Raw genomic sequence first — 13288 nt, 5'->3', positions numbered from 1 at the left:
TTTACAGTGTGTGTGTGTGTGTGTGTGTGTGTGTGTGTGTGTGTGGCTGTGTGTGTGTGTGTGTGTGTGTGTGTTCACTACTCACTACTCCTGTGTGCACTAACTTGGATGGGTTAAATGCAGAAGACAAATTCTGAGTATGGTTTGCCATACTTGCCCTTCACTTCACTTCACTTCACTTACTCTGCTAATTATCAAATGAATAAATGGACATGGAACTCTTTTTTGATTTAGGTATAATATACTATGTAGCGTGCTATCAAAGTATCAGTGTGAAAATCTTTCAGATTTAGCTTTAAATATAAAATTCCAAGAAAATTACAGTAGGCCTAATACGCAAATCAAAGCTAAGCGTGCTGACCTAATTGAACGGAATGCTTTTTTTGGTTTTCATTACAATGGTCGTATGACCCGCATTGGGCTTACAAATCACTGTCAGCTGGGAGGGGGTATGTTTTTAATAACTTTCACATATATAGTAAGGCAAATATATTTGTCACTCTACGAACATTTGTATAATATTTATCTCATATAATTGACAAAACAATACTTGTAAACGTCTAACTAGCATTATTTAATCAATAAACACCTCTCTAACCCCCCACACTCCCCTTAAATGGACGGGTCCATTGTTTCCCCACCGTTCTTATTCTGCGCAGGCGCATTAGGCACTTGCCATCAGGGAGGGTTTTGTGTGTTGAGTTTGGATCTGCTATTGTCTTGCGTTGTTCTTGGGTTCAAAAAGCCGTTTTTTATCTGAATTCATTTCGGTAAGCCCACCATGTATTTTATATACGTGTAATAAGCGTATACAGTTTAAACTTGAGTTGTTGTGTATCCGGGGTTTAAAAGGATGGCCGTTTTTTGTGCTAACGTTTGTGATGGCTGAGCTCGCGACATGATATCAATTTAATATATAAACGATAATACCTTTAATAGTTCCCGTTTTTTATATGAATTCAGTAAAATATTTGCATTGCGGTCGTTTGTTTCTGAAATACTCGTAAATAGTGATTACAAGTGGTTCTTAAAAAATGTTTGGAGCGGTTAGGCCTCATTTTAGCCGGTTAGCTTTAGCGCCAGCCCGGCGCGTGAGTTGCAGTTCAGACCCCCGCAAAAAATACATAAACATTATTTAATACATAATTCTGCAACATGTCCATATGCAAGTAGTAATTAAACAAGCTGTGCATTTTATCTGAGCATTAATACACTATAATTCGCCAACGAGACAACGTGATTTATGATTAACGTTACACGTTGGATTAATTACTATAGGTTTCACTGAAACTAATTAAACCAGTTTATTATTAAAAGTTTAAATCGTTTTAAAAGTATTAAGGTTATTGTTTAGCGCATTTTCTATTGGAATTTTATTGATGGCTTTGGAAATGTCCTGCCACATCTACATGCGGTTTCTTTGTGCTCTTCATTGAAATGTTCTTAAATATTGCTATTCTTTTCATAGGTGTCTTTTATGAATAATCAAAAGCAGCAAAAGCCAACGCTTACCGGCCAGCGTTTTAAAACTAGGAAAAGAGGTAAGTAGCCTAACACCAGGGCTTCTCAAACTGGGGTCCAGGGGGCTGTGATGGAGTACTAAGCAGTCCGTAGACAAATTCAGAGAAAAACGGTGTGTAAATTTTTACTAACAAAAATATTTTAATGAGATTACTAATTACTGTTCAGTAAAATAAATGATTTTATTAAATTGATTTTGGGTCCGTTCACATGACACCGCTTTCAACTTAAAACTGAACGCAAGCCTTTCACTTGCATGACATTTTTTTTAATTGGCTTAAATTTAAAATTTCACTATGCGGGTTCCTTCGCATGAGGATGATCATATTTGTGGTATCTAAAGCCTTTTTTGCAATTAGTACTTCTATGAACTTAGTTATAGGAACTAGCCACCAGGTGGTTCCCAGAGAACTAAATAGCCTATTCCCCTAGGGCCATTTTCCTGGTTGCATTCGCACTGCACGGTGGACATTTCGACGGCACTGGGAACGCCTGAGCTCACAGCGCTCCCATTCTCCGTTTCGCAATCCTGTCTAATGCGTTATTAGATATAACCTACTGTCTATTTTCTTTATAACAGTTCTATGTAAAAGTATTAGTGTTTGCCGTGTGGTTGATTATCATGTTTCACTTGGTCCCCTTAAAGTTTCGTTGGATTTTATAGGGGGCATCCATATTGTATAACGACATGATGGGGGAATGTCGTTGTCCTTCTCTGTCTGATTCAAAAATCGATATGGTGTCACCAAATATCGGTATTTTAATGTAAAATAATGCTCTAAATAGATGTCACTGCTCCCAGCGTCACTACTTCATGGCTCCTCAATGTGGCTCTCAACAAATGAATGAGGGTATGTGAACAAGTTAAATGGCCTAAGAAAAAGATTTGTAACGGAATGGTGAACAACAGTGTGAGTAAAATAATTGAAGTCAAAAGTCTAGAAAACCTGCACTTAACCTTTTCACATGCAATATCGTATGTATCATTAAAGGATTGTCTAGCAATATATTGATTATCGCAGAATTGCAGTATCGTGATATTATCGGTAGGAGCTAATTTTGTTCCCCTAAAAGGCATTCCTAGAGCTACAATCCTTCCCAGTTCCTGCGGTGTGAACGCGCTAAAAGGCGGGTACTTCCGCCATTAGTTCTAGGAATTTTGTAAAGGTTCCTCTGGTGCGAAAGTATTAAAAACCCTTAGCCTCAGGAACTTCCTTGTAAAAAAAGAGAGAAAAAGTGCCGCCCATTTTAAAACGCTCCTTTCCCCACAGATGAAAAGGAGAGATTTGACCCTACTCAGTTTCAAGAAAGTATTGTTCAAGGCTTGAACCAAACTGGCACTGATTTGGAAGCGGTTGCAAAGTTCCTTGATGCCTCTGGCGCCAAGCTCGATTACCGCCGGTATGCTGAGACACTCTTCGACATCCTGGTGGCTGGAGGAATGCTGGGTAAGCAACTATTTATGGCTTTTTCAGTGTGCTGTAATTGGAATAAACTCATCTTAATTCAATCGTGTATTAATTTGTATATATACATTTTTTCAGCCCCAGGAGGGACTCTGTCTGATGACTTGACCCGTACTGAGTTCTGCCTCTTCACGGCAAGTGAAGACCTCGAGACCATGCAGGCGTACGCTCAGGTATTCACCGTTATAAACTGCTTGACTGGCAAATAGTCTCACGTTTCAGAGCTTGTTCTGATTTAATGTCACTGTGATGGATATAAATTTTACTTTTCGGCTTCCTCTTTACATGTTTCAACACATTCACCTTGTGCTGTAGGTTTTTAACAAGCTGATCAGGCGTTACAAGTACCTGGAGAAAGGGTTTGAAGAGGAGATTAAGAAGGTAAGCATAATTGTTGAACTAAAGATTATCACATATTTGTTAGTCAAACAAAGACCGCGTCATTGTTCATCTGTAAAGTCCCATAATGTTGTTGTTTTCTTTTCACAGCTGCTGCTGTTTTTAAAAGGGTTCACCGAGTCCGAGAGGAATAAATTGGCCATGCTTGCCGGAATCCTTCTGGCCAATGGCAATATATCAGCCTCCATCCTGAGCAGCCTCTTTAATGAGAACTTGGTCAAGGAAGGTAATGACAGACTTGTTTAACGGCAGCACTTTCTGAGTGAAGAATATGTAAACCAACTCATCCTCTGGATTTTATTGTAGGGGTATCTGCCGCCTTCGCTGTGAAACTCTTCAAATCTTGGATCAACGAAAAAGACATCAACTCAGTTGCTGCTAGCCTGCGTAAAGTTGGCATGGACAACAGGCTGATGGTAAATATCGTACTGCACTCAACTCAGGGAAAATCTGCAATTATTAGTGCTGTCAAACGATTAAAATATTTAATCTCTATTAATCTCGAGTTAACTATGACATGAATACGATTAATCGCAATTAATCACACTTTTATCAATTCTAAATGTCTCTTTCTCTGTCCCATTATTATTTTTCTAATTTTTATGCTTTTATCAACATGGAAAAGTGGATCGGCTTGCTTCGTGCAAATGTTTTTTATTGAAAACAACATTGGCATATAGTGTTCAATTTCACACTAACATTCTCACTTGGAGCAAAAAATCTCTCACACTATGTAACACTGTCCATCAATAAAAGGGTGAAAGAAATACTGACGAGGTAACGTTACTGATATTGACGAGTGGGCGTAGAAACTAGGGATGTCAATTTTAGCAAATTCCCATGATCGTCGTTTAAATTAGCACTCAATTAATCGATAGCCTTAAAGCTACACTGTGTGATTTTTACCCCCATCTAGCGGTGAAAGGGTATATGACCATCCAGTGAATATTAGTTTCTGTTCCTCTCAATTCCGATTTCGTTTTAACTCCTACGGTGGCCAATGTAGTCCAAGATTAACATGGCTTCCAGTTCGACCTCGTCCATTGTGTTCCTTCAAGTGATGAGGTTACTTTAGAAAACTATTATTTGCAGTAATTTAATTGGTCAGTTAACATATAGGTTATGACATCTATGTAAAATGAATAATAGTTTTATGTTTTCGTTATTTTTTTTACCATTTTATTGCTAACATCAGCTATCAGGTAACTATTGGAAACTATGATACAAATTTTCATGATTCTTTGATGAATAAAAAAATAAAAATAAAAGCATTTATTTACAAACGAAATATTTTGTAACATTACACACGTTTTAATGTCACCTTTGATAACTTTAATGCATTCTTACTGAAAAAAAAAAATCTGACTAACCAACACATTTTTGAATGGCAGTGTACATTCAGTAGGTTATTATTTATTGCAATATAAACACTGTCAGAGTGATCAACAAGGTATCTCTTCATTTACCAGTCGAAGACGGAGCAACTTTCTGCTCTTATGTTTACTCCGTGCACTGTCAAGGTCTTCATCATGTTTGTCGTGGTACCGGTCTTTGCAGCAATTATTTTATCGCAAATAGGCTACTGCATCGCGCGCTGTTGGCATCGAGCCTGGAGAAATGTACCCACACTTTTGATCGACTTTTCCACATCTTTAAGGTATTATGTGTGTGTGCTCGCGTCTCAAATGAATATGTGCGCGGATAATTTGTGTGTGTGTGTGTGTGCTCGCGTCTCAAATGGATATGTGCGCGGAGAATTTGTGTGTGTGTGTGTGTGTGCTCGCGTCTCATATGAATGTGCGCGGAGAATTTGTGTGTGTGTGTGTGTGCTCGCGTCGCATATGAATGTGCGCGGAGAATTTGTGATTGTGTGTGTTTCTCGCGTCTCATTTGTCTTGTTGATTTGCCTGTTGCGTTGCCGTCTTAATTCTCTTTTTCGCTTCCTTGGCGACTCTGATACATATCCTCGAGAATAAGAGTGATCCTCCATCAGCAACAGACTTTCAAAAAGGCTTTCAGGTTTTTATATAGCAGTCTCAAGCAATCCCCCTCTTCACTTGTGCCAACACGGTGCCGTTCCATCGAGTGTTAAAACGCGAAAGGCGAAGCTTGAATTAACGGGTATGTCCCTCTTTGGCTAATGTACTTTCAAGATGGAGGGGCAACATGGCGACCGGCATTCGAACCCCCCACCCGTATGTATTTTCAATGGCATATTATACACTCACGAGAATACTTTATTACTTGAACGAAGTAAATATACATTAATGAGCACATATATTTTTGAAAGAACTAAGTGTTTTTAGCTAAGAATAAACTAAAGAAGTTACACAGTGTAGCTTTAATACTGCAATATGAGTCTGCTGCAGTGCATGGCCAACAGAATGACAGGGTCGGCAAATCCTGCTCAAAACGCGATTTTCCTCACCAAATTGATAATGGTTTTTATTCTAAATAAAGGGCTAGTAGGATTGTAAAATGTTTCAATGTGGTTGATCATTTAATTATTTAATCAAATGACTACTACTAATACAACGCGTCACCAACGCCGCCTCAGATGCGTGCAGAATGTGTGACTGTGGACTGTGGGCGCTCGCTTTGTTTCGCGGTTGAGCAGCACGCACGCGCATGAACCTGCTTAATCGATGATCGAGAAGTTGCATCGATTAAATGTATTATCGACAATTAATCGATCGTCGATTAATCGTTGACATCCCTAGTAGAAACGCATCAGCTGTGTGTGTGCTTGGCCAAGTGGTATTTCAGACTGAACGTGCTGCGATGATAGCTCAGTTCACAACGACAAAACACACAGATAACTTTGGTCTTGTCAATTGAACCATTTGGCAACTTTTTAAAAGTCAACTTTCCATTTATAATCTTATTGGCATCCATTTCAGGTTGTAGTTTTACTAACGTTACTAGTTGTTGCAAAAGCGTGTGAAAGGCACGGCTCGGTTTGCTTTTGCAGTTAGTACCGCTTCAAAGTGGGTGGGATTATAGACTGATCGTTATAGTAGCGCCATCTTTACTGACATGACATCATTGTAAACGGGCCACATTCCAAATGCACAACGCGGAAACAATGGAGCCTATCGAGGGAATATTGTTCTTGATTCTCGGCATGTGGATGTTTTTAACTGCAAGACGGAGAAATGTTTCAAATGTTACTGGCTATTTAAATCTATCGGGTTTGGTGTCTTGTGTCACAAATACAATGACGCTGGTAGTGGCGATTCTGTCTGACCAATCCGTGATCTGCAGTGTTTTCACGTCACATTTTAGTATCGGTATGGTATGCTTGGAACCTCAACAGAGGTGGTACCATTTAAAGCGTACCATGCAGTGGAAAAGCGCCACAAAGTGAGCCGTGCTGTATTGTATTATGCAGTGGAAAAGTGGACCTGTGAAGACCTCTAGTTGATGGGTTTTTTTTTTAACCTATCATCCTCTTGCCCAAAACAGGAGCTGTTCCCTGCCAACAAGCGTAGCTGCGAACACTTCTCAAAATATTTCACCGATGCCGGGCTGAAGGAGCTCTCAGACTTCGCTCGCAACCAGCAGTCCATTGGAGCGCGCAAAGAGCTTCAGAAAGAACTGCAAGAGCTGATGTCCCGCGGCGAGACCCTCAAAGACGTGAGTTTGTCTTGTCAACAGCTGGGCTACTTTCCCACTTTCAATTTATAGATTTAAACATTTTTAAAAATAGGCATCCAAATATTGATTAATTTAAAATATTAAAGATTTTGATTAACATTATCATCCATATTTTGGCTATGCAGGTTTCTTGTGGCCGTATACACATCCGCTAATGTGTGTTTGTTCCCCAGATCATTGCCTATGTTCGTGAGGAGATGAAGAAAACGAGCATCTCTGAGCAGACAATGATCGGTATCGTGTGGACCAGTGTCATGAGTGCCGTCGAGTGGAATAAAAAGGAGGAGCTCGTCACAGAGCAAGCCATCAAACACTTGAAGGTATATACATCGCTCATGGAAGCGGCATTACTTCCTTTTATTGAACTTTACCAGTAGTAATATTTTCTGCTAACTTGTTTTGCAGCAATACAGCCCTCTGCTGAAGGCCTTCACCTCCCAAGGCCTGTCTGAGCTCACCCTCCTGCTGAAGATCCAGGAGTACTGCTACGACAATATCCACTTCATGAAGGCCTTCCAGAAGATCGTGGTGCTTCTTTACAAAGGTGTGTCTTCTGTACTTGATCCTTTCAAAACTATGCACTTAAGCCAAAAGCTTGTGATACCATGGTGATTTTGTACAAAAATGTTACTTTTGCTAGAGGAATACAGAGTTTTTTTTGTTTTTTTTGACTGCCTGTAGCTGATGTTTTGAGCGAGGAGGTTATCCTGAAGTGGTACACAGATTCCCATGTGGCCAAAGGAAAGAGTGTCTTCCTGGAGCAGATGAAGAAGTTTGTAGAATGGCTGAAAAATGCTGAGGAGGGTAAGCAGCTTTCTTTTTCTTTTTTTTGCTTAAAATGGCTCATATTAATTTAATTTTGCCTGTTGTCTTTAATTTTTTTTACCAGAATCTGAATCTGAGGAAGAAGAGGCAGACTAAAACAATGTCAGCAGAATGTTTTGTTACAGAAGTGCTTGTCTTTCTATTTTCTTTTGGGCTTTTTTTTTTTTTTTTTTTTTTTTTGATTCTACCTCCTGTTTTTCAAACCATAACATTTAGATGTCATTTAAGGGCTTTATAACAAATGGTTAATTTTAACAGGTTTTTGTAATATAAAGGTTTACACTTAAAATAGCACAAAAGTTGTGGTCAACCTTTGTAATGATTTACTCACTCAAGGAACTTTTAAGTGTCAATACACTTTGGACATCTTAAATTATTGTTAAAATGATTCCTTTATGAATTGACATTCCATTGATTTAGATCAGGCTGCCTTGTTTGCTTTTAAGACGCCCTTTTCTATATGGTATTGATGCCTTCATGCCCCGTCATGATCAGTGTCCACAAAGGGAAGAACAGTCAGCTTGTCTCATTGTGATGTTATTGCCAAAGGGTTAAGTCCTTCTCCCATAACATCCATCAACGTTCTGTTCCCTGCCTATGAAACTGTACAGCGCTGAAAACAAATTGCTGATCACCCTGTAAAGACCCTTAAATGACTCCCAACCACTTCTATGATGTATCTCCATCTTATTTGTCACCAATTTCTTTAAACTGAATAACTAATTGACTTTTTTTAAGAAATAAAGACCTAGAAGTATATGCTTTGTGTGTGGTTCTTGCCTATTCTTAACATGCTGTTTTTTGAATAATTGCAAAATCAGATTTGAGTCAACCATTTTAAAGGGGTGTGCAATATGTCTTTCACCAGAGGGCACCGCAAAACCCAGGAAGAACCACATTCAGAACATGTTTTTCAAAAATAATTTATTGGTTTGAAAAAGTCACAAGAACAGACTGTTTTCTTGTACAAAAATATTTGATCATTAAATAGCAGCTTGTTTAATGTTTGGCATGTGCAAAGGACCACTTTTAGAAGAGACAATTCAAGTATTAGAATATGACAGGCTAGGTTTTTTTAACTGTTTTAGAAGTAGGCCATATTGATATAATGCACTTTGACCTTAATTTTGATGGGGAAAAATACAATTACAAATGACTTCCAAAAACCATGTCACAGTATTTCCAGTACAATATGTGGGATTTTCATTGCACTTTTTTTTTTTTTTTTTGCACATCTTTAGTAAAAGGAAAAAAAATTCCATTTTCACAAAGTGAATGCAAGAGAAAGACATCCACAGTCTCCAAAAATACAGGAAAACCTAAGCGGACGTTTGGATTTGTTCAAGACACACGGGTAAACATTTTGGATTAAAAATGGTTATGCTCTACATCTTGTTGCTTTTCCAAAAGTAAAACTCACCCTTAAATGTTAATCACAGGTGCAGAATCTGAAAATAATCTAATTGTAATCACAGTAAATATTAGGCTCAAATTTGTGATTCTTCGTCTGTTAATGTAAACAATACAACAAAAGTTTCAGCACATGTGAGGATTCAGTGGTGTACTTGAGCCTAGCGCATGCTACAAGCCAGAAGCTTGTTGACCTTTCCCCCAAACCATGGGTAAGTTTGGTCCTAGAGCCGTTGTCCTGCAGAGTTTAGTTCCAATCCTAATCAAACACATATGAACAAGCTAATCAATGTCTTCAAGATTACCAAGGCTACAGGCAAGTGAGGGTTTTTTTCAGGGTTGGAGTCAAACTGCAGGACAGCAGCTTTCTAGGCCAGCAACTTGCCTGCTCCTGCCCCTGCCCCAAAACCATTGTCAAATTAAACTACCTCTTAAGTCTTGCACACTTCGACAAGCAAAAGAGCTGCAGTTAACAATAGCCAATGAGAATTGAGGAACCAGAGGAATTACCAGCTACTCATCTCATAAATATTTTGGTTCCATTTGGTGCAAATGAATTCTCATATCTATTTGCATGTTTGTAGGCAATACAATTGTGGAGAATGTTTGTGTAATTGACAAGGGCCTCATTAATAAAATGTTGTGTAGAAACTGTCCTTCATTTGATCTTCCTATCATTTCTCCAATGTGTGTATGTGTGATTCAGAGAACTAACCTCTCTTCCAGATGTGAAATCGATAAATCGCAAATGATCATGAAATTGTGTTCGATTTCCAAATACCTGCAGTGCCCCGACTCCAAAGAACAAGTCTTTACGTCTGCTTAGACCTTGACGTGGCACTAATCACTTTTCAAAGTCAAAGACTTTTTATAATAGTGAACGTTGGCATGGATTTTAGCGTACACACACAAATATGAGATCAAATATGTGCGTATGCACATTTTATAAATGAGGCATCAAGTGGGCACTATTACATTGACAACAGTCTTGAAGATTTTAAATGCAATCTTGCAGCATGCCCAAAGCCCTGTTTACACCTGGTATTAAGATGCGTTTTGGTCGATCGATCACAAATTACTCTGGGTTCGGACCACAATTCAGAGCTCGGAGCGGAGCCCATACTCTACGTACGTTTATTTATTAAGTGTGAAATGAGCGACGCTAAATACTGGTGTAAACAGGGTCTGAAACGTTTTGAGCTTGCCCTCTTTCGACCACTTCAGAGGTAGTCGAAAACGCATTCGACCGGATTGCTTTCGTAGTATAGATGCTTATGTTGTCGATTCCGTTCGAACAGTCACAAAAAATCTCCTGCTCTCCGCCTACTGACCTAATTCGTAAACACTATGGTAAGCGCGCTAGCCAGACGGGATTTTAACTTTGTCGGCTGAAGACCCAAGCTTGGTTTGAAGACAAAAAACAAACCCAGCACAATGTTCTCTCACGATTCCTGATTTCTAACACACACTCACTTGATGTGGTCTTGCAGCTGTTAGTGCAGAAACAAAAGCTGATGCTCTCCGTGTGTTTTTCCGGTGCGTTCATATGTAAATTGCACAAGCTTATTTTGTCCATTAGACTGAAAGATCTGAAAAAGCCAATACATTTACCCGCCCATGGACCCTCCTATCGAAGAAAGCAGGACAGAAGTGGTTGAAAGTGGACAAAAGAGAGGTGTAAACAGGTACGTGTCTCCCTCGTCTACTTGTGATAAGATCGACCAAAACCAGGTGACTTTAATACCAGGTGTAAACAGGGCCCAAGATGTATATGCTTGTGATTTGGACTTGTGGTTACATGGCCTTCTCTCACGCAATGTCAATGGAATCCACACGACCGAATTTGGTGTTATATGATTTATAAGCACAAGCGTCTCCTTTGTGTTTGCAGTGGGACCTTGTTGTATTTCCCTAGCTTGCATTCTACACGACAGTCTATGCGGCGTTACGTCACCAAACTGTGGACTCAAAGAAAGACAGAAAGGACTGCGGGTAGCATGTGAGACAAGACTATATCATATTTGGGGTCAGGGTCATGACCCAAGGCTCGTGTTTGGGATCATGTACCTTGTTCCCAAGACATGAAAGACTATGTTCTCATTATGAAATACTTCCACCTTTAGCATTCATTCATGCCACTTGAACTTTCGAATAAATATTTAGCATGCTTTGCCCAACCCAAGTTCCTGTGCTGAGGTTAGATTCTTGTGTGCAGTCTCCTGGGAGCCATGTTGGGATTGGGGTCCCAGCTTAGATGTGGAGATAAGAGGGAGGGGATGAGATTTTGCCTGCCGTTGTACTGACAGAGACCACTGCAAACCGCAAGGTTTCAGTTACCATCATGTGACGTGCAAGAGGCAGACACAAGACTGTTTTTTAAGGCAAGGGATGGTGTAGCTTACTATATCTGATACTGAAATAGCCTCCCACCAGGTGCAACATTACACATATTCTCCGGTTACATTAACCAATACACAGTTGATAAGGCGGCCACACATGCAGAAGCAACACATTTATAGAAAATGCAGAAAAAGTGCAGATTCTTCAAGAATCTCTTAAAGAAGATCTCTCCTCTTGTCGCTCATTTTGTCTGTCCTCAGAGATAAAAAAAAAAAAAAACATACAGCAGAAAGTCTTGTCTCTGTGCAAGGCGATGTCTCTATACATGTAAACATTCAGAAGTTGAGAGCTTGTACATAGCAGCAGTCAGTCAGAGAACTTCTGCTGTCACGCAGTTGTTTGCTTTTCCCCGTCTCTAAGCTGCAGAAGTAGATGATAATTGAAAGGTGTTAGAATTCACACATGCACAATTTTTATCATATCAGTTTACAATTCTGTGTGAAATACACAGGGATGCGTTACTGCTGTTAAACAGCTAAGAGGACAATTCAAGGAAAGGTAGTTGCAATACTACTGGCAAGTAACATGAAATCCAATAAAGTTTGTCATGCAAATATATTCCCAAATTTTTGGACATTTTCAGGCAAGCCCAACCTTTAAAGACTCAACAGGTAGAAGTTGATAGTTTCGCCACCTTCAAAGACTCACCATTTTCCTTTGGTTACTCAGGCAAAAGGTGCAGATGGGTCGTACTGGTGGGATTTTGAGGTTGGTGTTGCTTTGTAAGATGTTTTGATATTTTAGACACGGTTGCCCGTCCCTGCAGTCCTCCCCTAGCAGAAGCACGTTGGCCAGGTGTGAAATGTAGCTTGATGCCAATCGCAGAGTCTCGATTTTCGACAACTTCCTGTCGGCCGGCTCCGTGGGGATGAGGGTGCGTAGAGCAGTGAAGGCAGTGTTGACGCTGTGTGTACGGTCTCGCTCCCGAGCATTAGCTGCCTGCCGTTGTTTACTAACCCCTGAGAGTCTACGTCCTCCTCTGTGTCTCCCCGCCTCCCTGTGGCCCCGCGTTGGGCTCCCGGTGGATTTCTCCGAACTGTCGCTGCCGCTGTCGAGCTCATCAGGGTCGGAGGGTAAGCTCTGGGTATCGTGTGCAGGATGTTCATGAGTTAGCCCTCGCTCGCCTGCAGTGGACTTCATGACGTGCAGAGACAGACTGGTTGTTGTGGGTAGTCCATGGCATAGATGCTGGCTGCCCATGGTGCTTTAAGCTGAGTGAAAATAGCAGCCGGGGGGCAGCTGCGTCTGATCCGGTGTCCAGAGATCTTCCGTGGCCCCGTGGCACTTCAGCATGCCATTTCTTGAATGACTGATCCCTTTCTGGATTTGTCCGCCACCATGTGGCTGTGGAAAAGGATGGACAGGTGGAGCTGAGGGGCACCTGTCATGGCCCAAAGAAGGAGGACGTTTGAAGATATATAAATAAATGCACGCACTAACACACATACAGGGATTTGGGTGTTTGTTACACCTTTGGGGTGTAATATTTGGGTACCGGTTCCTCTGGATGATCTTGTGCAGGTCAACAGTGATTTGCTCTACTTTATTTGAGAAGACCCACCTCTGTTTTTGTCCCATCATCTTTCGCTCTTGATATTGTTTGCTTAACA

At 40.3% G+C, this 13288-nt stretch overlaps 2 protein-coding genes across 3 annotated transcripts; one reads left to right on the top strand and one right to left on the bottom strand.

Annotated features, from left to right (window-relative positions):
• The first annotated feature begins 642 nt into the window (after positions 1 to 642).
• On the top strand, positions 643 to 9933 carry bzw1a (basic leucine zipper and W2 domains 1a). Of its 2 annotated transcripts, none has more exons than XM_079593883.1 (12): positions 643 to 770; positions 1469 to 1541; positions 2793 to 2969; positions 3066 to 3160; positions 3303 to 3368; positions 3477 to 3612; positions 3693 to 3802; positions 6852 to 7022; positions 7217 to 7363; positions 7449 to 7587; positions 7725 to 7847; positions 7933 to 9933. In XM_079593883.1, exons 2-12 carry the CDS (start codon positions 1478 to 1480, stop codon positions 7962 to 7964), a joined length of 1260 nt encoding a protein of 419 aa, XP_079450009.1. In that variant the 5' UTR covers positions 643 to 770; positions 1469 to 1477; the 3' UTR covers positions 7965 to 9933. The 2 variants fall into 2 exon arrangements, with proteins under 2 accessions (XP_079450009.1, XP_079450010.1); XM_079593884.1 differs by having other exon boundaries at positions 675 to 770; positions 1469 to 1633.
• Positions 8783 to 13036, bottom strand: LOC306988737 (transcription factor 15). The gene is made up of 2 exons (XM_079593885.1): positions 12327 to 13036; positions 8783 to 12038 (listed from the first exon to the last, which is right to left on the bottom strand). The coding sequence occupies exons 1-2, from the start codon at positions 12876 to 12878 to the stop codon at positions 12006 to 12008; spliced, it is 585 nt and encodes a 194-aa protein (XP_079450011.1). The 5' UTR covers positions 12879 to 13036; the 3' UTR covers positions 8783 to 12005.
• Between the last annotated feature and the right edge of the window lie 252 nt (positions 13037 to 13288).

The sequence above is a fragment of the Phoxinus phoxinus genome (assembly GCF_949152265.1).
Source record: "Phoxinus phoxinus genome assembly, chromosome: 20".
Taxonomy (NCBI): Eukaryota; Metazoa; Chordata; class Actinopteri; order Cypriniformes; family Leuciscidae; genus Phoxinus; species Phoxinus phoxinus.
Note: the sequence above shows the minus strand (reverse complement) of the source record. Positions and strands in the feature narration are given on the sequence as shown.

Excerpts from the sequence above, each read along its gene's own strand:
- bzw1a (XM_079593883.1), top strand. The coding sequence starts at position 1,478 with ATGAATAATCAAAAGCAGCAAAAGCCAACGCTTACCGGCCAGCGTTTT. Across the intron at positions 3,369-3,476 it reads TTGAAGAGGAGATTAAGAAG|CTGCTGCTGTTTTTAAAAGG; the intron begins GTAAGCATAATT and ends TTCTTTTCACAG. Across the intron at positions 3,613-3,692 it reads TGAGAACTTGGTCAAGGAAG|GGGTATCTGCCGCCTTCGCT; the intron begins GTAATGACAGAC and ends ATTTTATTGTAG.
- LOC306988737 (XM_079593885.1), bottom strand. The coding sequence starts at position 12,878 with ATGGGCAGCCAGCATCTATGCCATGGACTACCCACAACAACCAGTCTG. Across the intron at positions 12,039-12,326 it reads TGAGTAACCAAAGGAAAATG|CTTAGAGACGGGGAAAAGCA; the intron begins GTGAGTCTTTGA and ends CTACTTCTGCAG.